Below are 27,764 nucleotides of genomic sequence, written 5' to 3'. Positions count from 1 at the left end.
ATATCTCAAACACTGGGGTACAAGTTCGAGGGTGAAGACAAGAGGTTTAGGGTTTGGAACATGAAAAGTTTCAAAAACCTCACCAAAGCTTCATTTTGGAGTGAATAACAAGGATCCATGCTTAGTTTTTCAATTCCATGTTTAAAACTTGATAAAATGATGGTCAAAGTTAGGTTTGACTAAATTTGAGATGAGCATAAAAAATTCAAATAAAATCAAAAAAATGAAAATCCTTCTCACATAGTCTGCTGACCATGTCATTGATGTGTTGTGAATTTATTTGGCCAATTTAGACAAGATCAAAAAAACTTGCTTAGAAATGAGGCCATTTACCCTAACTTTGGAGCTCTTTTTTAGCACATTTTGACATGAGTTCCTCAAAACATGTAATCTCATCATTCCAACATCATTTCAAACATGTACTCTAATCATTCCAACATCATTCAAACAGAAATACAACATTATTCATGAACTTTAGTTGGTTCCCACTCAATCATCTACAAAGCGTTGCGGCTTCTTCTTGGTCCTTGCGCTTCTTGCCACCACTTTGCTCCTTGTGATCCTTGTGCTCATTGCTTCTTTTCACATTGCTTGCTGACCATGTCAACATTGTAGGTTTTCTCATATTCATTTGATGTGACATGGTAGACACCAGCATGTGATGCTCCTAGATTCTTTGCCCATTCTGTCATTTTATCTATTTTTTTTCCTTATCTTGGGGCAAATAGTACCAGGCCATGTATCTGCCTCTTTTTGCTTTGCCACATTTCTATGCATGATTTTGCTGAAAATGGTTTCCAACATTGATAGTACAGGAAACTCTCTACCCTCAAGAATGTAGCTGTTAAATACTTCAGAATGATTATTCAGAAGCATGTCACATTTTAGGAAATCATTGAAGAAAGCTTTAATCCATGTATTTGGCTGCAATTCCTCCACCCATGCCCAAGCTTATGGTAAACATGTCTCACACAGTGCCTATGTTCTGAATCAGGGAAAACTTTCTTCACTGCATTGATGAGGCCCTGTAATATACAGACAATGTTAATCAGAGAATATTCTTGTGAATATGGCAGGTCGACTGAAAAGTTAATTATGCCCAATATAGAGAATATTCTTTTCCCTTTTCTGGCTAGACACTACAGATCAAACTCATGAACTTGTCTACATGTGTTCAGCTAGTGTGCCTTCTGTTCAGCTCGTGTGCTGATGCCATTGTGCTGCATCCTATAAATGGCATCCATCTACTGAACCAGAAATGCAAACAAAGATGGACAATGCCATGAGTTGGAGGAGGAGCACTGGCTCTACTGGTGCCTCTCGCTCCAGAGATGCCTCTCTGTCCAGAAGTGCTTCCATGGCTAGGGCAGACAAGCACTTGCTAGTTTATCGTAGGAGAACCTTGGAAGAGAGGGAAGCTGCTGCTGCAAGGCGCAGGGAGGAGGAAGAAGCTGCTGCTAGGCTGAGGGAAGAGCAACAAGCAGCTGTTACCCTGAAGCAGCTAGGTGAGTGCTTTAGGACTACACAGGTCATCCAACTTCCAACAGACAGACCAAAACCTACTCCCAAACCGAGAAGGTACCATGTGTCACCAAATCTTGAAGAAAAGGTGAAGGCTGGAGTTATGTTGTGCTGGCTGAAGAAGGGCATGAAGAAGATGAAAGAGGCACTGAAGATTGGTAGAGGCAAGGACAAGGGCCAAGTTTATCATAGGAAAGGTTAAAGCATGACATGTAGTTTGGGTAGTTTGTTGCTGTTTCAGTCATGTAGTTTGTTTGAATAAGAATGTAAGGCCATCGCCGCCACTAGCCATTTCGTCGAGCAGGTGGAGGGCGCAGTGGCGGAACGAGCGACTACGTCGCAAGATGGTGGGGCAGAGCAGGTGCTCCTGGAGGCGGTGGCGGTGGAGAAGGTGTCCACGCGGGACGGCCGCACGGCGGCGCAGGTGGTGGCGTCGCAGGTGGTGGCGTAGCGGATGGTGGTGGGTGCAGTGGATCGGTGTGTGGCTGTGTGGCGGGAGCAGGGGTAGTTCGGTCTTCACCTATTTGTCATTGCGCGGTCCTACCTGTAAGATCCGGCCCCACTTTCAGTAACGGCAAGAGACAGAAACGTTTGAAGCCTGGCCGTTTGGCCTCGATGGAGCAGCTGCGCCAGAAGCGGTGGCAAAACTGAGCACCATTCTGTTCTAGTGGCAAAACTGAGTCATGCGCGGACAGTAGTGGCAAACCAATAATTAACCCTTTTTCTAAAGTTGATGGGAAGGGCATCTCACTTGAAGCTTCAACTACTTCATTGATGTTGTCTCTCTTCTCAATTAATGGGAAATATCGCGAGGGCATGAAATTGCTCCCTGCAAAGTATCAAAATTTGATGGATTTAGTTTAGTAAATACATTGCATTTGAAGACCACTGAGTTCATCTTGCGGTTTGAATCACAAGATTGTGAAATTCTATGAATCTATTAACCTTTGATGCGCGAGGAAATGAAGACCAAATAGCCTAACATGACTGGTTGTACTTTTGGGGATAATTTAATTTCTTCTGATGGCAGTGGGAGAAGACATACTTATATAATCTCCCACAAGAAGTGGTATAATACTAATACATTCTTTTGTTGTTTGGTTGTTCCAGCCACCTGAGATTTTGTAATATCTGTTAAATTGTCACTTTCCTTCAGATGAATGCATTTAACATTATTATTCTTAGTGATCTTCAATGTATGCAAAGGGTGGTTTTTTACTTTTAGTTTAAAGAAAAAAAATATGTCGGGGCAAACGGGTCCTGCAAGAGAGGATATTTTAGGATGCTGATGCTATGTTGCGCTAGTGGATATACGAGCTCTTGTGAAGTCTTACAGTATATGATGCTGTCAGTTGCACTAGTGGAGCTTGCTGCATACATGTGAGAAGAGTATTTCTTGTACGATTTCTTTCTGCTTTACTTCAATGAAAATTCAACTATTTTCCTCACAATGTAGGTAAAGGTATGACCAATAATTCACCGGTGCAAGATACCGCTTCTGTCCGCACAGCACGAACACCACTGCGGGTGATAGAGGAGAAGTAATCAATGGATTTGCTTGAGCAGAATGTCTTTGTCTCATGCATGTGCCGTGTGCATTCCTCTCTGTTTCTTTATTCTACCCTTTTAATTCTCGTGGTGACTGCTCTGCCAGAGGAAGGGTTCCAAGAATCCAAGTTGTGACCTTTACCTTCTCCATTAATTCCTTGGTCCTCCTGTGCTCAATGTGGCATTGGAGATCAAATCACACTTCCACAGGGAGGGGACACCGCATCCAGCTTCATGTCGATGTGCTGTGCTTACGTCTCTCCACTTCAGGTACGCACAGATACAAAACAAGGACTATGTCCTCCACAATACCCATTTGTCTTCCTCTTTTTTTTTCATGCATCAGATCATTTTTACCGCGTAGTATCCGAAATAAGGAGAATCCTTGTCATGTCCTTGCTCGTTTTTTGATGAACAGTGTTGCTTGGATGGAAGCAGAGTTTTCAAGTAATTGGGGCTGATTAGAAGGCGCTGTTGAATTACCTGGAATAGCAACTCTGAGATTGGATGAAGTGGAAATATAGATTTTTCGTAGTAGCTGCAGGTGGTTATTCCTTAGGTGAGTGAAAAAAGCTTCATCGTGTACGTTGCCGAAGAAAACTTGGGTCAGATACATAGCCATCCAAATTACTCTTTTTATACAGCCTGTACAATTTTGAGTTGAGCTGTGGCTGAACTTGATGTGTACTTCAACACATCATTCAGTTTATCAATTGTTTCAGTACATCATTCAGTTTATCAATTGTTTAAATTAAGTCCATAGTTAAGCTCTAAGCTGCATAAAACAATAGTACTTCCCTGACGTTTGCATATGAATGGTAGCATAAGATACAGGTTATCAAGTTTCTGTTGGTGTTAACTGATATGATAATTTGTGTGCTACAATTTTAAAGGTGTCGTATTAATCAACAAATGCCTTTTCAGCGTAAATTTTCATGTACATTGATATCCAGAGTTGTTCTGACAAAATTTGTTATCATGGGCTAGTATATCGAGGCCCTGGGCATGGAAATATCCATCGGTAGAGACAGCTACGAGTAGTTTCATCCGAGTACCGTAGAAAGTTGGCTTGTAATATCGTCAATGTCTTGAACTTCTTATAGTTAATAATTTAGAATTGTTTAATTTGACATGCTTGGAACACAGTTTGCCATATCCATATCCAGCTTTTGACAAAAATGTCTTGAACTTCTGTTTTCTTAGTTTCTTGGAATATTCGTATTTGGTGTGGCCCGACAGAAGTCATTGTTAATGATAGATTAGTTATTTCCCGGAAAGGGGAACTACTTTTGACAAAAATGCATGACCCGTCGCCATATTTGAGCCTTTTTCTTGTGTGCTGATGGTGAATGCTTGTTTCAGAACTGTCATCTATAATCTATAATATCTAAATTAGAGCAACCCACTAAGAGTATTTCCCTCAACATGCAAGCATGCCACATCAGCACGATTACTTTTGTCCTTTCAAATGCCGATGTACATTCAGGATTTTTCGCTAGCCCAAGACGATTTAGAGAGTCCGGCAACATTAAAACCATAGCGCGTCTTCTCAGGCTTTGGAGATTCACTGCCCACATTTCTTCCTCTTATCCATTATTTCTATCTACAACCGATGGAGGCCAAACTGAGTCTTCTCATCTCCCCCTTTTAATTTTTATATTCCTCCCGATCCTTCTTTTACCCTCCCCTGCATATCTTCTTCTCACCTTGCCTACCACGTTCTCTTTTCTCCCCTTGTAGCGACATATCCCTCTGTCCTTGATGTCTCGGTGCTCTTCCACTGCCGTTTCAACCTTGCTGCTTCCCTGTCTGGCACCTCTTTTGTTGCAGTGGTGGTATAGACTATAGACTATTTCTTTTCTCCAACGTATGCATGAATTATGTATGCTTGGCTGCTTGCTTCTGATCACACTTGGATCTGGGGTACAAGATATGTCGATTACGAAGTGTAATTTTTATCTTTAGTCCAACATAATTGTTTGGTTGATTTCTAATAGATATTTTTTTCTCTTGCTTTTTCAGCAATACTACTTATTTATAATGGCATGATGCTCATCAACTGTCTGTCAAACTGACAATCAGGATGTTTTATCTTCAACAGGTAATGCCTCTTTCCCTGAACCTAAACCTAGATTTATGTTGGTGGTAAGTAGCCACAGTCTTTGTTTCCTCTTCCATTAATCCTTTGTACTTTCCTATCAATTTGTTCCGGTGCTGATTCTGCACTGTATCCATTCAGGTCTTTTCTCTGAATTTTGAGCTATCTATGCCATATCCAGGTGAGTTATAGTATACAAATTTGAAATTTGCGACGTCCAACAGGTTATACAAGTTTGCACTTCCCAACAGGCTATTTCTTTGTTATTTCTATTATGACAAAACATGAACATTTTATATGTCGGTTTCCTCTTGATATATATGCTACAGACCAGTGGAGCTTGGGCTGGGCATCACTCTGATGCATGTTTACACTATCGATTGAAGCTAGCTAGATTGCCTATCCAATGTTTGATCAAATGGGTGTACTCTCTTTTGTCATCTAGGTTAAGTCTCCCTATCTCTACACAATAATGTCCTGACCACTGTATCAAGCAATGTTTTAATCAGGTTAATGAAATGGTTTATTTGACCGATTGTAACTCATGTAGTATTTTCTTGCAATATTAATAATTTTGCATTATTTATTTGCGGAAATCCAATTTTGATCTGGGGTGCATATGCTCCTGCTATTAGAAAACATATTTTTAAGTGTTAAAAGAATTCTAAAAAAAATTACTTCAGAAATAATGTTCAGTTGTTAAATATATACTCATTTTCTCGCTTCTACGCATCACTGTGTGGATTATGCACGTGATGTCTGATATAGCATCATTTTTTCATAGGTTATGTGCAAGGTGTCTTACTTTGTTGGTAGAATTGCAGTTTTACACCTGGTCTGCTACCTTCTTGCACAAGGCACTTAGGTATTTTAGTTATTTTGGATTGGATGTATTTTACTTTCAGATGGAACAGACACTCGGTTGTTCTGTTTATTCTCAATATGGTCATGTCTTGAACAAATGAAGAATGGAAATCAGTTGGATTCTAAACATCTTAGATAGGATTATCGGTCTAACATGATGTATTTGTTGATTTTCTTTTATTGTACTAATCAAGGGAAACATGAATTTATACATGACATTTGGGAATCATATATCAGCTTGATCTTTTGACCAAACATAGCATTTTCAAATGCAATTTTACAAAACTCCTCTATTGGTTGCCATTTGTTTCTAACTGACGGTTTAATAAATTCTATTATGCAGCAAAGACTATCGCTGCAACCTGCGGGATATCGTCTAGTACAGATAAAAAGAAGAGCTCACTACAAGTAGAACTAGCTATCGAAAAGGAAATCCCCACATAAACTGACACCATATTTCAAATTTATTTGACATCTCTGACACCATACATGCATACATCCAAGTCTAGCATATTTCTTTCCTTTTCTTATACAAGCAGCAAGAACATAAACTGCATATGTTTTTCAATCTGCACAGCCATCACGCCACTGCCACCAATTGAGTGATGTGCCACAAGTTAAAGTTTCCCCAAGAATCATTATATGACACCATTGGATGGAGTGGACCAAAAACATGCTCCGGATTCTAGCGTGCATTTTCTGGGAAAGTATCATCATCAGCCACCCGCAAAGCGTCTTGATCAGAATCATGAAGGGCTGGGATTCAGTTTTGTTGTATAATAAGATTCGAAATCTATGCAATGTTCGTTCATGAAAAGTCAAAGAAGGCAGTACTGCACTGTTTTTTTTAGAACTTTCTGTTCTTGGAACTGGATTCCATGTGTTGGACTCTTTGCATTTTCGTTTCTTGCAACCTTATAATTCCTAATGTTGTAAATGATAACTTAACAAGACAATCCTATTCAGCTATTTGCATATTAAGACTCAAATGTCATTGCAATATTTAGGAAAGAAAGGAAATTGACGGAAGCAACTGTGTTGGCATGTAACAAGTAAAATTCCAGTTCTATAGTATTATTTGTATGATTTAGTTTCAGAAAGTACCATTATCTTTTATGTTCATGATGGCACTGGTGAAGGCGTCAGTTTGCAAAACTTCAAGAGTATCACGTCTGCGGTTTACTAAACGTTCAGAATTTCGTGACTACACAACGCATATGCTCGGATGGAATGATAGAAGATGGAAAACCAAAACTGATCCCGGATGCATATGCACCTGATATGTACAAAACATAAAGTTTCAGATAAAACCGAACTTTTTTAGCACCAAAATTTGTCTTTTTTACACAGGGCAGAAAACATATCGGTTTTTGTTGAAGCAACTTTGTGAGCATGTAACATGTAAAGATATACATGAGATACATTTTTTGTATTTTTTTACATTTTAAAATATATTTAAAATAAATGGTGCATATGTACCAGGGTGCAGAACTGTCTAGAAGAAGAGGTCAAATGTTAGAGCATCTCTAGTGGTTCCTCTAAATGAGGTCCTCTATATCTCCATATAGATGACCATCTATAAAGATTCCTTTTTAGATGATCTCAGTTTTTCAGTGGAACGTGTATATCGATCTAGGACATCTAAATTCTCTCTCATATAGTTTAGTAATATTTCAAACTCATATAGTTTAATAATATTTCAAACGGCTATATTTTAAACGGCTATATTTCCAACGGCTATATTGTGTGCCACTTCAATTCCCTTCACCTGATCCCCCATTCAACATGTCTAAAAACCCAATGTCATCCATCTGTGAGTTGTCCATTTGTCTAGCAAAACAACATGTCGAAATTCATTCAACAATTTAGTCTACAAACAACAGCCTCCAAAGGCAACAATATTTATGCAAACAGCAAAACATATTTCAGTTGAGGCAATTCAATCATCTGTGTTTCTAATTTTTTTGGTACAAAAACTGCACAAACTACAGAACTAGCACTACCATACTTTGGACAGAAACTAGCAGAGACTACAAACTGACCCCGTCTGCGTCCAAGGTCGCGCGAATGGAGGACCAAAACCGCGTCCGCAGCGCCGCCGGCCCCGCCCACCGCCGCCGCCCTCCCTCGATTTCCGCCGCTGAATCTCACTATTTCCATGGGAAAAAGATCGTACCTGGCCGGCGAGTGAAGCGCCGGCGACGGCGACTTCGCGGGAGACGTTCCCGCCTCCTTTTCTCGTCTCCAGATGCGCGCGGGAAGGAGCTCGCGGGGCAGCAATTTCACTTCGATGGTCGTGGCTTCGTCCTCTATATTTGGAGGATGGAGCGAGGATATTGGAGCTCCTCTAAATTTAGAGGGAGCCATAGAGAGGCCACTGGGAGCCTTTTTTGGCCTCAAGACCATCTATATGTGTTTGGATGGCCCTTTAGAGGAACCACTAGGGATGCTCTTAGCAGACATGAACACGGTCTTTGTTCAGATGGATTCCTATTTGTGTCGGTGGAAATTTTCGCTCTTTATCCAAATTCATCCCTCAGTATATTACCTTTCACCTCGTTCATCCTTCAGTTTACTACTCCCTCTGTTCCATTCTATCGGATGAAGCCTGGTGACCGGGTGTATACGTGAGCACGCGCCCAGAAGTTGACATGTGTCTAACGGCGTTTGTTGACCCGTGAGGTGATGTGCTAGTTGTTTTTTGTCCAGGGGTGGCGGTACTATCATGTGGAGCTGTGGGCCCGGTACGGACACAAGTATCTCTGATTATCAATCGTCTCTCTCTCACTCTTCGTGCTCATCTTGAGTAATGTACTAATGCGCAATAATCAGAGCTAAAAAAAGCAAGAACCCCGAGAACTGGCATTGCGGAACTAGGAAAGAAGAAAATTTGCAACGGGAAGACTGGGAGTTGGGGACAGGATTTGCGGCCGGCCGGAGCACACAGCCACAGACTGTAAGTTGCGAGCACGAACCCCCGCTGGTTGCTGTGGGCTGCTCAACGCGTGCGGCCAAGGCGAGAGTTCCCCGCCGCGATTTCTCTCTTCAGAGGGGCACAAATTGGGAGGCCACGGCCATGGGAGCTCGATGGGAGGCCATGGCTCTCCAATTCCAGTGAAGGGGAGCTCGATTGGGAGGCATGGTTCTCCAATTCCAGTCAGCGCGAGGGTTGGTCATGGTGGCCCAAATCGAGTCAACGGCCGTCGACCGCCTGATGTAGTCGTGACTCGCCACCGCCGCTGCAGTCCCGGCCGGCGCCCGTGTACGAGCCATGGCAGTGCGGCTGCCTGCCAGATCTTCTGTCTAATAGATTTTCTGTCTAATAGATGAAGAACGATTCGAGTTTGTTCTACAAAACAAAGCACGGCAGTGCGGCTGCCTGCCAGATCTTCCCGCAAGGATTTCTTCTTCCACGAAAAGTCTTACAAATCCGAAAAAACAAGTAGAGGCAGAGTGAACCAAAAAAAACGAACTAATCTCTTTCATGAATACAGCAATTTTATGGTACAAACTCACGATGTAAGAACTCAGATTCATGAATATAGATCAGTTTCAAGCGATGAAACAATGAATAAAAATTGCACCTGGAAAACAGAAGAAAGAAACAAAGAGGTGAGGCCGGATCCGTTGCTGCCTGCCAGAATCAGGTGGGCGCTGGACTTGTTTTTAGGATCAGAACAAGAGGGAGGGGATAAACGATGAGGATAAAGAGGATTCGCTTGTCAGTCGATGGAATCTGCGCGCCCGTGTACGAGCCATGGGGATGGTGTGGCCTGCTCCATTGGAACCTCGCCGATTGCTTCTACGGCAAACAGTGTGGGGAGATGAGGGAGGCGGAGAGGATGTAGACAGGGAGCCAAACACGCCGGCAGACTCGCGTCGTCCAGCGCCCCCCAACCGCCACCATTAACCGAGCAGCCGCCACCACTAATAGTGCCTGAGCCGGCGCGAGCCAGGTGGGAGGCAGGCGGAGGCGCGCCGTTTTTGCAAGCGGGAGCAACGCCATTCATGGTGGTGCCTAGCTAGGCTGCGGGGAAGAATGGGCGGCGCAGTGGGGAGAAGCAGGAGCGACAAGTGGGTGCAGTAGGAGAGAGGCGGAGCTGACAGGACCTGGGACTGCTTTTTAATAATACCATAACAGTCAAAAAGATTCTAACGCCGTATGGTGGCCGTGAGTAAAAAATCGAATCTCAACGTTGATCCAACGGTAGCTAGAGCGTGCTCACGTATACACCTAGTTACCAAATCCACTCTCTCCATTCTATAGTGCCTATAGTTTTTTGGCACGAAAATTAGCGCAAGAGTATTTTCTACACAAGACCTCTAGCTAAACGATTTGAGAACAACGTAAAATTTGGGAAATCCATATCTTTCTAACTTACCATAACAAATTTGGGAGTTGAATGATTTGGGAGCTGAATGGGGAGGGGGTAATTGAAAAAAACTAAGCTACAACCTTATATTCTGAAACAAATGCCAAAAATCTATAGGCACTATAGAAAGGAACGAAGGGAGTATAATGCAGGAGCAATGATTCGGTTTACTTTTATCACTTCACATTCAGGGAAGAAGATACAAGGAAAACTTTTGAAGCATCCATGTTATTGGCTTGCTGACATAACTGGAAATTTATTTGCTGACATAAGAGGAATTATTAGCATCAAAAACCATACGAGGCAAGAAACATAAACCAAAATCAATTTTCTCACCGACAGGGAAAAAATTGTCGAGATCCGACAGGGACAAGCTCAGGCGGCGGCTGCTCGCCTCGTTGCTCCTATGGTTTTGGAGGCTGAATGACATGAGTGAGCTGAGGATCAGCATATTGCACTGAGCCAATTAGTGTTTGCTTACGATATAAAGACTTCCGGTATTTCACTATTGATTTGTAGGTCCCCATATATCGCCTTGTCCCTAGCATACATAAAGAAGTGTAATTTTCCAAAGGTCAGGAAGTGCAAGCGATTACACTCAAAGGACATTGGATCTTATTCAACAAGATAAAATTAAGTCACAATTATTCTGACTCGCACTCATGCAATAGCAACAAGCTGTTTGCCAACATTTCTCCCAGAGAACAACCCTATCAGAGCATCCGGCGCCTTCTCAATCCCTTGGGCGACATCCTCAATGACGGACATGTTCCCTTCCTTTATGAAGCCTGCCATCTCTTTCTCAAACCTCGCATACAAGTGGAAGTAATCCATGACAGTGAACCCTTCCATCCGGATGCGCTTCGGGATGAGGCAGAACAAGTTATGCACGCCTTCATGCTCTGGTATATTGTATTGAGAGATCATTCCGCATATGACCACCCTACCACCCAGCTTCATATGTAGTAGCGCCGCGTCCAATGTCGTACCGCCGACATTGTCGAAGTATATGTCGATGCCACCAGGGAGGCACCGTCTGAGCGCGGCATCGAGGTCTTTCTCCTCCTTATAGTTGAATGCATCGTCAAAACCCATCTCGTTCTTCAAGAGATTGACCTGGGGAAGAGGCAATTATTTGGTATAACTCTATAAAAACAACCTTCTAAAAAAAATCTATGCCAACACGTGTCAAGTAATTAGTTAACCATATGACATTTACCATTTTTTCGTTTGGTGGTGCAAAATGAAAAGAGATTTCTGCTCCTATGATATTTTTTACCACTTTCCACATAGTGTACTAACATCCAAACCATCTACATTTGCATTATTGTTGGTTGTGTGCATCATTTCGATGTAGGGGCGGGCATGTTCCCCTTTTCGGAAAAAAATCCATATCGTTGCACACACTTTGTAGGTGCAAGTGTGAGGAGGGTAGGTTCCGTGAAGAGTAGCTAAAGTGTATCCGGTGCACATTGTTCCTCGAGGAGGAGGCCGGTTTAGGGTGGGCTTTTGTGGTTTTATTTGTTCTTTTTTATTTTATTCAGTGTACTTTATTTCATTCCGTTTTTTTATTAATCTATGGATATAAATTTAAACTATTTCACAAAAAACTATCATAAAATCTGATAAAGTTAACTGAATAGTGCAAAAAGGCAACATTATTCAATATTTTACTTTCCGGTGACTGGGACTTACGAAGATTCTAAGAAACGAAGAATTAGCAAAACTCAACAGGCAAATTTACATGCAGACATGATCAAACCTTCTCGTCGGAGCCGGCACTTCCCACCACATAGCATCCTGCGATCTTCGCGAGCTGTCCGACGACCTGGCCGACGGCGCCTGCTGCTGCCGACACAAAGACAGATTCGCCTCCCTTCGGCTTACCAACCTCGAAAAGTCCAGCATAGGCAGTGAGCCCTGTCATGCCTGCATGTAGGATTAACGGTGCAAGATTATCAAAATGTTTGGGAAGAAACAGAACTATTGTAAGCAACTGTAAAGATTTGACACTGGTTCTAAAAGACGCATACACGACGGATTGTTCAAAACTGTTCTCAAAAGCCGTCCAGGATAATAGGAGACATCCTAAACGATTTTCTAGTTTTCTTTATGTCAGAAACATTTTCTCAAAAACACTCACAAATAATTGGGTACTTAATTTATTCATCTCTTCATCTTTTAAGTATTTTCATTATGAATGTACTCTGTGTCTTTTTATTAGCAAAATGGTGTATCTTAACCTAAGAAATGTTTTCCGAAACCTTTTCAATACTGACCTAGCTAGTGAGCTAGGGGGCATGACCTCCATAATAATTTTCAAAATAATACTAGTGTATATTTAGTCAACTCTCATGTTACTTCTCAACAAACACTCACTATTGTTATCTTCTTTTTACGAAGTTGCAAAAGAAGTTAAATTCAATTTATTCTACCCCTTACATCTGCACAACTTCTCTATGATCTTATGCTAATAAATTTACAAATATGAATTTTATAAGATTTATTACTTTTGAACTTGATAACACTATTGATGACATGAAAAGAGAAGATAGGTCCAACCGTCCAAGAATCTAGATTGTAATCATGTTAGCTTTCTGTTTTATTTTTACTTGTTGATATATATACTTCTCAAATAAATGATGATTCTAGCGACTAACTGAAAACGCTAGATCGATCTGACTGTGAATTAAACCGTTTAGGGTGAGCTTTTCCGTGCTCCGTACTATCTTTTTTTTTTTTGAAAAGAGGGCAAAAGCTTTGCCCTATTCCATTAATTAAGGAGAAGTAGAATAAGTTTTACAAGGCACCTGATTACACCCTTGGAACAAAAGAAGGACCTACTCTCGCGGCATCAAGTTACTCATACATTTATCACCCGCCAAAATCCATAGTTTAGCCTCTTGCTTGATCTTATTGAAGAGCACGGAGGGTGGCGCTTGCTTGCCTTTAAAGACCCGAGCGTTTCTTTGATTCCAAAGTTCCCAAGACACGAGGAAGGTTAACGATGCGACGTCCTTGCGCTTGGTCATCTTGCCCCACCAAGGGTGGAGAGAAGTGGTCGGCCAAAGGTTGGGGTCAAGGGGTTGGATGCCAAGCCAAGTGTTCAAAAGGCCCCAAAGGCGGATGGTGTAACGACAATTGACAAGAAGATGATCAACGGATTCTAAAGCATGTTTGCAAAGAGGACAATCCCGACCATTAGGCCAACCCCTCTTCTCCAAGCGGTCATTAGTCCAAAGCCTATTTTGAAGCGCAAGCCACATAAAGAGCTTATACTTGGGCAGTGCCCAAAACTTCCACACCGAGGAGGCGACCGGGGAAAGCGTGGCTCCGAAGAATTGAGCATGGTAGGCGGAGGTAGAAGAGTAGATGCCATTATCGGTGAGGTTCCAAGAAATCTCGTCCTCCACGTCCTCATTAAGAGAGACCTCAGAGAGTTTGACCCAAGGGGAGATGTATTGGCGTATATGTTGTATGGTGAAAACCGCGTCCAAGTTAATCTTGGAGATCCAACCATGATTGGACATGACCTTCTTGACTTTCCAATTCTTTCTAGTAGAGATTTTGTATATGAGAGGGGCGATGTCGATGGGCTTTATGCCATTAAGCCACGGCGCCTTCCAAAAAGGAGTCTTCTTCCCATTGCCCACCACAATGGTAGTTGAGGTGTAGAAAAGGTCCATGTCCGTGTCATTGCAAGGGTTGCCAAGACCCACCCAAATTTTGGACGGCTCTTTCCATTCCTTCCAAGACCACCGCAAGCGAAGGGCACGGGAGAAGAAGTCGGCATTAAGAACCCCAAGGCCACCAAGGGTTGCTCCGTACTATCTAGTGTGCATACACGTAAGTAAATTATTTTTCACTCACCAAGAACACCTGTGTAGTAGGAGAGTGGCAGCTCGGGGTGGTTGATCTTGAACGGGCCCTCCGTTTTGGTGACGAGAGTGTACTCCTCCCACGCGCTCATCCCCCAGACGAGATCGCCGGCGCTGAACTCCGGATGCGTCGAATCGACCACCTCGCCCACCGTGTAGTTCACCAAGGCCTGACGATCGATCATCAAAAAGATAATACGAGAACTGAAACTCAGCCAAAGCTAATGATGTGTGAGCGCACGGTCGGTGTGCATACATACCTCTCCGAGCACGAAGTCGTCGGCCGGCACGGCGTCGCCGTCGTCGTGCCTGGTCATGCGGCCGCGCATCCACGGATCGCAGGACAGGTAGATGTTCTTGACCACCACGGCGGCCGTCAACCCCCTCGGCGCCCGCAGCGGGATGCCGGGGGTGGCGACGACCTCCATGTTCTCCGCTGTCGGGTAGCCCGTCACGTACCTCCTCAGCACCACCTTCTTGTTCGTCGTCGTCACCTCGCCACTGGCCGCCATTTCGATCTTGAACAGTCTAGCTATGGCGCTTCAAAGCTCTCTTTGAGGTTTGGCAAGGTGCTAATTAATGTGCTATATATGTCCGCGCGAGTGCAAATGAGCACTGCGCTATGGCTAATATATAGCCGAAGCTCGTAGTCAGTAGTGACGACATAATTAAGCGACGAACTATAGTGTGTAATTTGTGCGTGCGTCACCCGTGACGGTATGGCTTGCATAACTGGTCGGGAATGGTTGGTCGTTGATGATTGTATTTGTAGCAGTAGGGTGCTGCAACTTCCTTTCTTTCACGTTGCACAAAAAATCGCATACACGTCACCACACACGTATGTCCATTTCCCATATAGCAGGAAAATACGGGTAGGTGGTGGTGGTGGTGGCGGAGGACCAAGAGCATCTCTAGCACACCCCATGAAACCCGGATAAACTTCACCACAAAACCAATTTTCAGTCTGAATTTGGGTCGGTCAGAACAGATCACTATATCCGAAATTGTGAATTTTGAAAAACTGGGCTTAGTGGGAGAAATAAACATTCAATGGACGATGCATAGCAATATGCAGTTTATACAAAGATTCAGACTTTAGTGGACAGGGCGTTTTGGCTCCCGAGCACAGCTGCACATGATATCCCTGACGCTAATGTGAGTATGGAGATATGTGCTGGACACTTTGTCTACGGCGCTACAGTGTGACATATGTTATGTACCCTGTATCAGACACATGCATTAAATAGGAGTGGTCGCCTGCATACTAGCGCCTGCGAACTCTGCACTGAGCGTTATGTACCGCCTGCCCATGATCTGCAGTCTCTTCACTGTACTTGTTCATGCTAGTTCAATTGTTGCGCTTTATAGGCCAAAGCTGCTTGCCTTCACGTCCAGTTGGGGAATCCTAGCTAGAAACTAATACTGATGCAAGTTGACGGTGGAGCAAACTAGATGCGTACAAATTCGTTGCAGAGTGATGGTACACAACATTTGCTCCGTCAAAACAGCTAAGACTGTTTGGAGGGCAACCATTATTACATGGGACCCAGGTCTGGACCTTGCTCTCTATCCATCCAAATAAAAAATAGCAAATACGAGTAGAGAATACGGGAGCAGCTGTGCTCGTGATCAGATGAGCATTTTCCGTTTATACAAACTTTCAGAGCAAAATCTACCCTAATTGGTCGCCGCTAACCCTAATTATACCAAAATACGGCGACGTGGTTGGCGGTACTCATTCGCTATCCGAGCAGAGGTTGGCGTACTCACGCGAGCTCACCATTCAGTGTTGTTCACATCGTGCCGGAAGAACGTGAGTGGCGGCGTGAGGCCAGAGTTGGTGTAGTGCCTCGCACCGCGAATCTAGGCCACGTCTAAGCGCCGCTTGCGTGCCTCATCGTCATCGAGGGTGGCCAGGGTTCCACGGCCACACAGGGATGCCGACAACCTGGCCAGCCACCCCTACTCCGATTGATAAGTTCCTCAACCACATCGTGATCATGGGGTGCCGAATCTCTAGGTCACGAGCACGATCGCCGGCGTCAAAATCACGTTAGAGAATGCGGCGGAGAGAAGGAGTAAGCGGTGGGGAAGCACACGGGTTTTGGATGTATACACCTCTCCGCGTGGTACATATAGCAGCCACGTGATGGCCAGAAAATTAATTCTGCTTCGCACCCCGAAGAGGGAATCATAAAACATCAACGACGCTAGAAGCAAACTATGGATGAGTTTCTTCTCCCGCCCTGTATTCACATGGGATTCAAACATCCCCAACTCCATTTCTCTCTGGTATCTAAAAGAACAAAAAAAAATCCTAACTATGACCCATGTGTTCTTGATGTATGCTCCCAAAGAAATGAAACTCCATTCCATATTCAGAGTTTACGAGATCCAAGATCGGAAGAATGGCAATCTGCAAAGTGATAGAGCGTGATGTCTTGCCAACTGACACGCTAGAGAGGAAGCGAATATCCACGGAGGTACTTAGAATCAACTCCTGACTCACGGCTCAGCGCAACCCTCCCAGTTCGTGCAATCTGCAGAATACATATGGCCAAGGAGGTTAAAGGACCGACTACATATAATCAGTAATTGCAGTAGCTAAACCACAATTTACATTGGAATAAGTCGAAAATTCAATTCGGCTCCCAGGTGCATATGCTCCCTATACCAAAAAATTATATTTTGAGTTGTCGAAAAATTTTGACAAAAAATTCTACATGTACATCTCCATAATATATGTGCATTCGCAAGTTTCACGAAAAATCAATATTTTTTGTGGTCTATGTAAAAAAGAGAAAATTTATCTTGTAAAAAAACAAGTCCATCAAAATAACTTTGGGAGCGCGTAGCACGTGAAGATGTACGTGCGAATTTTTCGTTTCAATTTTTTTGAAATTCAAAATATGTGTAAGATGAAATTCAAAATAGAGGGAGCATATGCTCCCATGTTCCAAAACACCACTCCCGGAATAAGTACCCTAAAATCATGAACTATCATTACTATGGCGCATTTGCAAAGTGAACGTTCAGTACAAACCTCACATATGCCGTACGGCTCAAGCATCCTTTGTAGTGCGACCATTTTATCAAGGTCTCCGGCAAGCTGCATGCCAATAAGGTTGTTGCTTATCAAAAAAATATTGATGCCATTAAATACATTGTCCTCAAGGGACTGTTTGAGTTGCAAGATTAAAACAATGCAGGAAATGGAAGGGGGCAAATTTCATGGCTTCTTAAATAGCAGGGTTAAATACAACAAGAATCTCAACCAAAGGGTGTTTGATTAGGCCACAGGAAAAACAAAGAAAATCAGTTCCACGAGGAAATGCTTCAATGAAATATACTGCAATTGAATCCTCAGGAAAAAATATGGATTATAAATTTATACCAGCATCCACATATTAAAATTTTAAGGATTTAAATCAGCCAAATTTATTTTTTGAAGAAACTATAAAATTAGTTCTTGGTAAGTACTAAAAAAATAAGATAAGTAATCATGTGCATATGATTCGATGGTGTAGCCTATAATTTGACACTGAAATAATCTAGAAACTCCCACATTTTTCAAATGGATAAACACCATATTCAAAATAGCAGCATTTCAGTTTGATCTATACTGAAATTTCATCAGCTAGCTGACAGCAACACCGATAATGCTCCAAGTAAAGGCTGTTTTGTTTGATCTATACTGAAATTTCATCAGCTTGTTGACAGCAACACAGATAATGCTCCAAGTAGAAGCTCTACTTGATGAATGTTGATGTTTCTACTGTCTACCATTAACATGGTTAAACGAATGTATAGAAAATTCTTAAATCGAACTGTTTGATTTATCCTACCAAGAAAAGCATATAGATGTCCTAAATCCAGTAGTTCTGCACAAAAGGTTAAAGTAATTAATACCTGAAGAGTTATTGTGTGGTCAGATACATCAACCGTTTTGGCCCCGAAAACATCCTCAGCAATATCCAGGATAGCCCTGCGAGCTGAGGTGTTCCCAGCAACCTTGATGATCATTAACTCTCTAGCAGTAAACGGTAAATGTGTAAGATCTTGGACCTGAAAAACTAAGGCGAATTTGAGCTAACCTTACATAGGCAACAAAAAATCATGCAAACCACAACATTAATAAGTTGACCTCATAAACGTCAATGAGCTTGTAAAGCTGATGTATTAGCTTGGCGATAGATTCATCACTCCCAGGAACGACAGTAGTGATGCGAGAAGTGCCTATTTTTTCAGCTGGACCAACAGCAAGACTCTGTCAAAGTAATGGACACGTCTGTTAACAATGAACCGCAACACTGACCTGGAGTGATCTAATTGAGGGAACATAAGATATCTACGAATGGAAAACGAACCTGGATATTGTAGCCCCTTCGGGAAAAGATACCCGTTACAACATTGAGAACTCCAGGGAAATCATTCACAAGGATTGACAAAGTATGTGAACAAAACCCTGTAGGCTGAAGAAAGAAAAGTGTGCCAGTTATTTTCGAAATGGATATTTAAATTGCAATTTAGTGCACATAAATTAATAATTTATGCTCCACTAGACTTTGGGACGCTTGCCATTAACTTTCAGCAACACAGCAACTCTTGTGAAAGAAGAATGCAAGAACTTACATCAGTGTCAGTCATCACACCCCAATGGGCATCAAGAATTTGATTCATCGAGAAGCTTTCATAAGATTCCACTGGATAAACATCGCCCTAGTAATAAGAACATAAGAATATATAAATCAATCATCAAACTGCAAAAAAAAACTATGTGGATAATAGAAAAAGTTTCTGCAATAAAATTGTCTACACAAAACAAACTAGTAATGGTCATTTTCTACCATTGTTTGTGAGATGTAGTTAAGCTATATAAGATAGCCAACTTTTTACAACTTCTAAAATAAAACAAGTAATTGTCAACAGAATGCTGATACTATGAATCATACAAACAATTTAAATGACACATCAAGTTCTGCTTGTCTACTAAACATATGCATTAAATAGGCAAATGTAGCTAATCGCATCAATACGCATTGCATAGAAGGTACACTTGCAAGGATTTAATGTTGGTAAATTATCTAGTCTATATATTGTTTTCCCTTGTAAACTCAGATTGGAAGAAAAATATTTAGGACATATCTTAATAAAATGAACAACAGTAAATCCCCATTAAGACCAAATCAGAAAAGAACAACCTTACTAATGAAGAGTGGAAGAGAGAGTATTCTATTGCACGTGTTGATTTCTGTTGAATGCATGAAAAGAATTCAAATAGCACAGCAATCCAGGTAAAAATAAACGAAACAATGTTGTTGCAATGCTGAAGAAAAAAATAGATACATGAAAAATTATATGAATGATGAGAATTACAATTTCTTACCTGCAAAGATTCTTCAGACTCGTCATTGGTTGTCTTTGATGCAGTGCTTAGGGTAGATTCTGAAGGCCTTTTCACTTCAAGATCAGGATAGGATTCTACAGAGAACCTCCAAAAGGGAGCGGCTTGTCCCATTTTCTCACGCCGCAAAGCTATCTATACATTAATAAGGCCCATCAGATCTAGGCAAGAACAAAAGCCGAATAAGTTTCTAATATTTACACAAGAAGTATAACCTTGCCAGTTCTGGCAACTTCTTTGATCCCAAATTTGCTGAGGTTCCTCTGTACAGCTACCATTTTTCCAGGATCTCCAGTTACCTTTGGAATGAGTAAAAAAAAACAGAGAGCATACTTTGCTTTAATAAAAGCATACAAGTGACAATGTAAGCGATCAGCAAGATACAACACACCATGGATTTTACCTCAATAGTCAGTGTACGGTCTGACAGATCAACCACTTTTGCTCTGAAAATATCAACCAAACCCATCACCTGCATGTCCAAGTGGAGAAATAAGCAAAGAGTAACAGCATTCTACCCTCACCTCCACTCCAGCTGAAGCATATAATCGAGCATCCTATGCACATAGTACAAACTTTACCTCAAGGCGCTGCTCTGGCTCTACGTTCAGCTTTATCAGCATGAGCTCTCTCTCAACTTGTGGCTCCTTTGACAAATCCTCAACCTGTTTCATCAATATACAAAGCTACGAATATCAGAGGATCTGACGACTGAAACAAGCACGAAAACTGAAACGAATGATTCAACTGATGGCACACTACTACGTATCAGTTAGCAATGATCTTGTAATTCAAGTGGCATTGGAAGAACATACTGACCTGTATGACATTAACAAGTTTGTAGAGCTGCTCCACAACCTGTTGCAGTATTTTCTCTGTTCCGGACACCACTATCGTGAACAGCGCCTTGTCCTTGTTCAGCCCGACGGCCAACGACTCGATGTTGTACCCTCTCCTGGCGAAGACGCCGGCGATTCGGTTGATCATCCCGCTCTCGTCCCCAACGAACACTGATACCGTGTGGCGCTTTACAGTCCTATATAGCACATTGGAAATAAAAAATGGTTACCTCGAGTTGAAGATCGGAAGGGCGCAGGAGAACTAGGTTTCAGCGGGGAGAGAAATCTTACGAGCCCCTGGGGCGGGGCGGCACCGGCGTGACGCCGCCGGTGGCCGGAGAAGCAGAGGCGGCGGCGACAGCCACGTGGCGCGCCCTCGGCCTAGCGGAGAGGGCCACTGACGGAGGGGGTGGCTGGCGGTGGCTGTGTGCGCGGGATCCAGTCCCGAGAGCGGCGAGGTGGGAAGTTGCGGCGGCGGCGGCGGCGGCCATTGGCGGCGGGAGGGTTTTTGGGGATGGTTCGGATCCCAAGGAGAGAAATGACGTGAAGAGACGTGCCGCCACGTGTCACCGTGTGCAGGGGTTGCCTTGGCTGAATATGTGGACAGGGCCGGAAGCCCGGAATGGTCCTTGCTAATTGTTCCTCCTGGTGGATGACATGTGGGGCCAATGGTCCCAAGAGGGCCAACAATTTCATTTTCTTATCAGAAAATTAAAAAAATAATTGAATGAGCAAACCCAGAGCAAAGAGACTAAATATGGCAGATAATTAATCTAAAAAATGACGTATAATTAAAAAGATCACTCCTTGGTATTTTTCATTTCAGTGGACAGGATATATGTCAGTGCTTAAATTGCATAAGGTTTATATCATTTTCAGTCTATAACTTCTCAGTCTTACCACATTTCAACTCATCCTACTAGCATGAGAAAGGAAACTCTAATCAGTCGTTTGCCCTTGGCAATTATTGTTTGTTTGAAGAAATATTGGGCAACCCATTATTTTCTGGAACTCTGTTTCAGTTACCTCTGCAGCTCTAGTGTAAAATCACATTTAAAAAGGGACCTCTGGAGATGCTGCTGGTCATCAGATTTTAACCGGAAGGATATCCCCAATGTACAATTAACAAGATCAGAGAAGACATCTGAGCTCAATTTATGAAGAAACTATATGGTAGAGCCTAATTTGGACATCTAAACAACGTGTGATTTTTCCTCAGGAGGAGAGGGACAATATGTGGATATAACTGCTTACAAGCAGTCTAACCTAAAAGCTGCATCCAATTTGCTACCTGATGATGGCTTTTCTTTCTCTACTGGTACAGACTGAACTACGCCCAGCTGTTTTCTTGAGTTCCATCCCCTCCATGGTCCTCCTCATCCTTTCTGCATCTTCCACCATTCCAGCTTCAAAGTACATGTTCGCCATCAAGACATAGAACGTGACATCATGAGATCCTGACTGGAAGAGATCCTTGGCGACGAACTCAGCTAGCTCCAGGTTGCCATGAAGCCTGCAGCCACCAAGGAATGCGCCCCAGATGCACTTGTCTGGTCGCAACGACATCCCCTTAATGATTTCATATGCTTCGACAAGTCTACCGGCACGTCCCAGCATGTCAACCATGCAGGCATAGTTCTCAAGCGTTGGTGAGATACGGTATTCTCTGACAATGCTATTGAAATGCTTCAGCCCTTCATCGACGAGGCCCGAGTAGGCGCATGCCACCAGAACCGCGGTGAACGTGAAGGAATTAGGCTTCACCCCTTGGCCTTTCATCCGGGAGAATAAATTGAGAGCCTCTTCAGGCTCACCGTGGTTGGCATAGGCACTGATCATGGCACTCCATGGCACGACGCCCGGCGCACGCAGACCATCGAAAGCCACTCTTGCGTAAGCAAGATCACCACATTTTGCATACATATCCACAAGAACATTGCCGATCCTCGCATCAGCATCGAGGCCATGATTCCTCGCGAGCTCATGCACCCACTTTCCTGTCTCAAGGGCTCCTGAGCGTGTGCAAGCAGACAGCACACTGACAAGAGTGACGGTGTCAAACCCCACCTTCTCGGTAAGCATCCTGCGGAAGAACTTGATCGCCTTAATCCCCTCACCGTTCTGCTCATGCATGGCAATCATCGTGTTCCAGGATGCAACGGTACGCGCGGTCATTCCGTCGAACAACTCCTCTGCGGCCTTGATGCTCTTACACTTCCCATACATTGCGATGAGTGCATTCACCAGCGGGGCATTTGCATCGAACCCCAGCTTGACAACGAACCCGTGAACCATCTCCCCGGCAGCGAGCCACTCTTGCCCCTGCAGGCAGGGCAGGAAGCTGATGAGAGTGATCTCGTTGGGAAGCACGCCCTCGGCAACCATGGCACCGAACACCGCAGCCCCCTGGGCGAACAAGCAGTTCTGCACGTAGCCGGCGACCATGGCCGTCCACGCGACGACCGTGCGGGCACGGCCACTTTCCAGGAACACCTGCCGGGCGTCCGCCACCTCTCCCTCCTGGCAGTACATGGCGATGAGCGCGCTGTGCACGAACGCGTCGCCCGCGAGCGCGAACCTCACCGCGTCGCCGTGCGCGGCCCGCCCGAGCCGCGGGGCGCGCGCCGCCGCGCACGCCGGGAGCACGATGGGGTAGGTGTAGTAGTCCGGCACGACGCCCGCGGCGCGCATCCGCGTGTAGAGCGAGAGGGCGTCGGAGGCGGACGAGTGGGAGTGGGAGTGGGCGTGGGCGTGGGCGCGGAGGAGGGTGTTCCACATGTAGGCATCGCGGCGCGGCGCGGCGTCGAACACCCTGCGGGCGTAGGCGAGGGAGCACGGGGCGGCCGCGGCGAGGAGCCTGGTGGCGAAGGCGGGGTTGGTGACGATGCCGAGGAGGACGGCGCGGGCGTGGATGGGGAGGAGCGCGCGGAGGGAGGAGGGGGACGAGAAGCCGGCGGCTGAGAGGAGGCGGATGCAGTGCTGGGCAAGGGCGGCGGCGGCGGTGGGCAGCGGCTGGAGGGGAGATGGCATCTCTTTTGGACCTCAGGGCTGAGTGCAGCCGGTGACTGTGTTGGGTTTCAGGAAGCACAAAATACCATCGCATGGTACAGCTTCTGATCAGAAATTAACATGTAAGATTTGAAAGATGTACTCACTCCAATTCATAATACGGAGTACTTGTCGATAAAATGAGTGTTTCACTCTCCAATTCATAATACTTGTCAATGTTTCACTCAATTTCAGCAACAATTATTATGCATCAGTACGATATTTGAGTAGGAATTTTGATTCGTTTGGGAAACTTGAATTGTACTAAATGTGTTAACACCGAAAAACAAATGCAAATGGGAAAATTTGATGCCGTTGTAGACTGCATTCACCTACTTCGCTCTTTTTTTCAGAATGTCCCAGCCAACATGGTAAATGGGCAACTCTGCTGCCTTCACATCACAATGCATTGACCAGGATATAAAATTGAAACCAAATGTACACAACATGTGACTTGAAAGATGTATGCCAATAAGATGAAGCAAGAAAATTTTAGTCTAGTAACAAGGTAACATTTAGATTGCATAATCTCTCAGCAAAAAAAAAAAAACGCTTGCCGACATAATTCTCACAGCAGTAGACCAGTAGTAACAAGGTACAGTCATCATGTTCCACGAAAGTTGACACAGGCTCTGCATAGATTCAGCTAATGATTCCGCGGCCAAAAACGGGGTTGGACTATGATTCCTCTAATTCATATGAATAGTAGACTTGATCTGCTCAACCACATGGGGCAGAACCCTGATGCTGTCCTCGACAGACCTGTTCACACAGGATTCGAACTCCTGAGATGCATCTGTTTTCATCTTCTGGAGCTTTGCTGCTTCAAATTTGTCTTGGCAGACCATCAAAGAACGGTTCATCCTTTCCTGGAAGAAGGAAGAGAAGATCTCAATTTTAGCATGTCCACACAAGGGTATAAATGCAATATATACTTCCTGCTTCATGTAAAAATATAAAGAGAAAGGAGAATGTTCCCCCATGTTTTTCTAACTGGTGGTTTATTCAGGTCACTCATTTATAAATTTGGTAAAGCAAGATGCTGTGTATGTAACCCTGCAAACTGTAGACAGTGTACAAAGACCAATGCTCTGATGTAAAATTTATTGCAGTTAACCATTATGTTCAGAATTCTTGGTTCTTCACATATAAACGACCACTCAAGAAGACTGACTACACTACTAGCTCTCTTTTCACAAATAGCCAGGCTTGTAAGGTTTTAGAAATAACATGCTGAACTGGGGGCAGATCATGTAACAAACAAAGATGACCTAGCCACTGCAATACTGCATACTGTGTAATTGCTCAGGACTGGGCAACTTAAAGAAACGGAACACAGAGATGAAGCTAGACGATAGGTGCTAGAGAGATAAATCGTGAAAGAGTTTTAAGTATGCATATTTGTATGAGTGAATTCTTGATTCTATTTTAATCAACAGACAGAGACAACCACATTAAGACATATGCATAGCATCTGATAGTCTGAAACTTACACCTATATAGCGCAAAGAGATTACTCCCAAGTATTTGTTGACATGTCAGGCCATCAATTATTCAAATCACTGACTCATTGCTTATTTAAATCATACATGGCACATATGAGTGCTCTGATCACCAAATAAATGCGTCATCAACAGATATGGTTCAACAATAATGCTAAATCAAAGTTCAGAAGGCAACAGAAACGGTTGCAGTTTCATTTCAATAAAGAATGACAAAGTACATGATAGAGCAGCAACAAAACTCTAACTTGATTGCACAGAATAAATGACATAGTTATAGCTGTAGTACCTGCACAGCGGAATAATGCTACTGAAACTATATACATAACTGAGCAGAAACAAAGCTGACCCCATGTTGTTCATTTTGAGAGAAACAAGTATAGCATAACATCTGTGAAAAAATAATGATATGTGAAGGAAAGCACGAAGTACCTGGAACTTAGCCATCTCATCCTGAAGAACATGGTTGGCAGAAAGAACAGGCACGCTACAGTTCTCTACGCAGCTGCCGATCGCTTCTTGGTTTTGTCGCCTATCAAAGCACTCATATGCACACTGGAAGTAGGCTTTCTGAAAATCATTCAGAGAAAAAGAAATCCAAACAGGCGTCAGCATTGGTGTTTTCATGCAGGCAAATAGCCCTACTATGAATACAATAACAAGCTTATTTCGTGTCAAAATATCTTTCCCCTTCACAATAATCAGAATAGTCAATGGGCTTCAACAATTCATGTAAACCGTGCACATCCATTCTAGATATACATCAAATCTAGAAACTTATTGTTTCACTATTTTAAGTGACCGGTCCCCCAAAATTCTGGTGTCCCATCTATAATCTACTACTCCCTCTGGCCCTAATACTTGTCGCGGATTTAGTCAAAACATTGGCTAAATTTTGTCTAGATTCGTGTGAACCGCATTAGAGCAACTAAGTATCCAAGAATAAACGAGAAACTCCTTCTAGAACCCGCATAATTTCTTGACTACTGCAGGATTAGCTGCATCTACTCTAAAATTAGCCGCCGGAAAAGTAAAATGCGAATCCCTGAAATCCCGCATCACGAATCCAGGAACCGCCCCCAATCCGAGACCCCACGAATAGGCATCAGGGATTCCGCTCCCCTGCCCTGAATCTGCGTGCTAGAGGAAACCCGAATCTTGACCCTGGACTCTAATTAAGAAGGGGGTGCGTGACCTGCAAAGTGAAGTTGACATGGTCCTGCACGCCGGCGAGGTGCTGCTGGGCGGCGGCGTTCACCTCCTCCAGCTTCTTCTGGATCCGCTGCATCACGATCTGCTCCTCCATCGCCCTCACGTGGTCCATCGAGCTTGGTCTGGTCCTGGCTTGAGGAAGGGGGGACGGGAAGGGGGCGGATGTGGGTAGCTAGCTATTCGGCCGTGTTTTCTTCTTCTTATTCGGCTGTGTTTTCTTTCTTGGTGGGGAGGTCGAAGCACAGGAGGGTTTATGGCCGAGCTAGGGTTCTATGGCGGCCAAGCACGACACGTGATTATTGTTTACCCAAAAATAAATAAAAAAGAAGCCGAGGAGTATTTTTTCTTTTATTTTTGCAATTTATGGCCTGCTTACAGCGTTTCCTTTTTCAGAATGGCAGATTTATCTTTGAGGAAACACACTTTATTTTACTGGTCCATAAATCCATTTCTCATGAAACCATGCATAAATCCTGATTCATTTTAAATTATAAGAAACACACTTTATTTTACTTTGCTTGCATATTTATTTTTAGCACTTTATTATTTTCAAAATAAAATTATTTTGCATAGTATACTTGATTTTTCTTTCCGAAAAGGGAGCAGAGCCTCGGCCTCTGTATCAGTCGATGCATACAACCATCTATTGTCTTATTTAGAACAATAGAGTTATAGAAATTGCAAACCTCATGTACCCTATAGGATGTACATAAACATCAACCAGCAAAACAAAAGAAAAGTAGTGCTCTTAAGTGTTATGTAAACGTCTAACAAGCCGCCAGCCGTCCTGGTTGTAGATAGCCCGTACGACCATATTCAAACGTTTACATCTAGAATCCTTATGCACCTGTTGCGCCTCTGCTAGCAGGTAAGACCATTCGCGGATCCAGAAAGTAACCATACGGATAGCTGTAAAAAAAATGAGCAGTTCTAACCTTGTCAAAAATCATATCATTTCTATAGTTCCACAACGCCCATACTACAGCACAAACGCCTCTGTGTATACGAGCTTTAGTTTGCTTCTCAACTCCATTGAGCCAATTACCTAACATATTGTAGGGTTCGAAGCATAGAAAACAAAAAATTCTACCGCAAGAACGAATAAAACCAAGATCCAATCTATGGAAAAACCAAGATCTAATCTATGAGATCAAAGCAACGAGATAGATGAGGTACTAATCCTCGAAGATCCAAAGCGTTAACGAAATCAGATCTTGTGGTTGATGAAAAAGTGCATTCTGGTGCTGCGATCGGGCATCACTTCCGTACTCGGTCACACGTACGTAGTTGATGTAGACGCCCTCTTCCCTTTCCAGCGAGCAGCGGATGTAGTAGATCCCCTCAGAATCCTAGCAGCACGACACCGTGGTGGTGGAGGAGAATTCTTGCGGGGCTTCGCCAAGCCGGCGCAGGAAGAAGGAGGGATAGAGGGTGGCGGCTAGGGTTAGGGGGAATTAGTGGGTTGCGCCCCTGGCCC

General features: G+C 43.5%; 4 protein-coding genes across 4 annotated transcripts; all 4 read right to left on the bottom strand.

Annotated features, from left to right (window-relative positions):
* Positions 1–10,938: 10,938 nt before the first annotated feature.
* On the bottom strand, positions 10,939–14,875 carry LOC127293976 (2-alkenal reductase (NADP(+)-dependent)). Its single transcript, XM_051323710.2, has 4 exons — positions 14,543–14,875; positions 14,275–14,452; positions 12,167–12,333; positions 10,939–11,520 (listed from the first exon to the last, which is right to left on the bottom strand). The coding sequence occupies exons 1-4, from the start codon at positions 14,792–14,794 to the stop codon at positions 11,065–11,067; spliced, it is 1,053 nt and encodes a 350-aa protein (XP_051179670.1). The 5' UTR covers positions 14,795–14,875; the 3' UTR covers positions 10,939–11,064.
* Positions 14,876–16,493: 1,618 nt separating this feature from the next.
* Positions 16,494–21,098, bottom strand: LOC127293974 (acetolactate synthase small subunit 1, chloroplastic). Its single transcript, XM_051323708.2, has 12 exons — positions 20,817–21,098; positions 20,506–20,722; positions 20,268–20,351; positions 20,090–20,158; positions 19,902–19,985; positions 19,669–19,821; positions 18,915–19,001; positions 18,650–18,754; positions 18,427–18,549; positions 18,192–18,347; positions 17,326–17,391; positions 16,494–16,822 (listed from the first exon to the last, which is right to left on the bottom strand). Exons 1-12 carry the CDS (start codon positions 21,014–21,016, stop codon positions 16,739–16,741), a joined length of 1,428 nt encoding a protein of 475 aa, XP_051179668.1. The 5' UTR covers positions 21,017–21,098; the 3' UTR covers positions 16,494–16,738.
* Positions 21,099–21,571: 473 nt separating this feature from the next.
* LOC127293973 (pentatricopeptide repeat-containing protein At3g12770-like) lies at positions 21,572–23,572 on the bottom strand. The gene has a single exon (XM_051323707.1). It carries the CDS (start codon positions 23,553–23,555, stop codon positions 21,813–21,815), a length of 1,743 nt encoding a protein of 580 aa, XP_051179667.1. The 5' UTR covers positions 23,556–23,572; the 3' UTR covers positions 21,572–21,812.
* A 451-nt stretch (positions 23,573–24,023) lies between these two features.
* LOC127293975 (uncharacterized) lies at positions 24,024–26,567 on the bottom strand. Its single transcript, XM_051323709.1, has 3 exons — positions 26,271–26,567; positions 25,508–25,645; positions 24,024–24,442 (listed from the first exon to the last, which is right to left on the bottom strand). The coding sequence occupies exons 1-3, from the start codon at positions 26,397–26,399 to the stop codon at positions 24,263–24,265; spliced, it is 447 nt and encodes a 148-aa protein (XP_051179669.1). The 5' UTR covers positions 26,400–26,567; the 3' UTR covers positions 24,024–24,262.
* Between the last annotated feature and the right edge of the window lie 1,197 nt (positions 26,568–27,764).

This window comes from Lolium perenne, chromosome 4 (assembly GCF_019359855.2).
Source record: "Lolium perenne isolate Kyuss_39 chromosome 4, Kyuss_2.0, whole genome shotgun sequence".
NCBI classification, from domain to species: Eukaryota; Viridiplantae; Streptophyta; class Magnoliopsida; order Poales; family Poaceae; genus Lolium; species Lolium perenne.
This window is presented reverse-complemented; position numbering and strand designations above follow the sequence as displayed.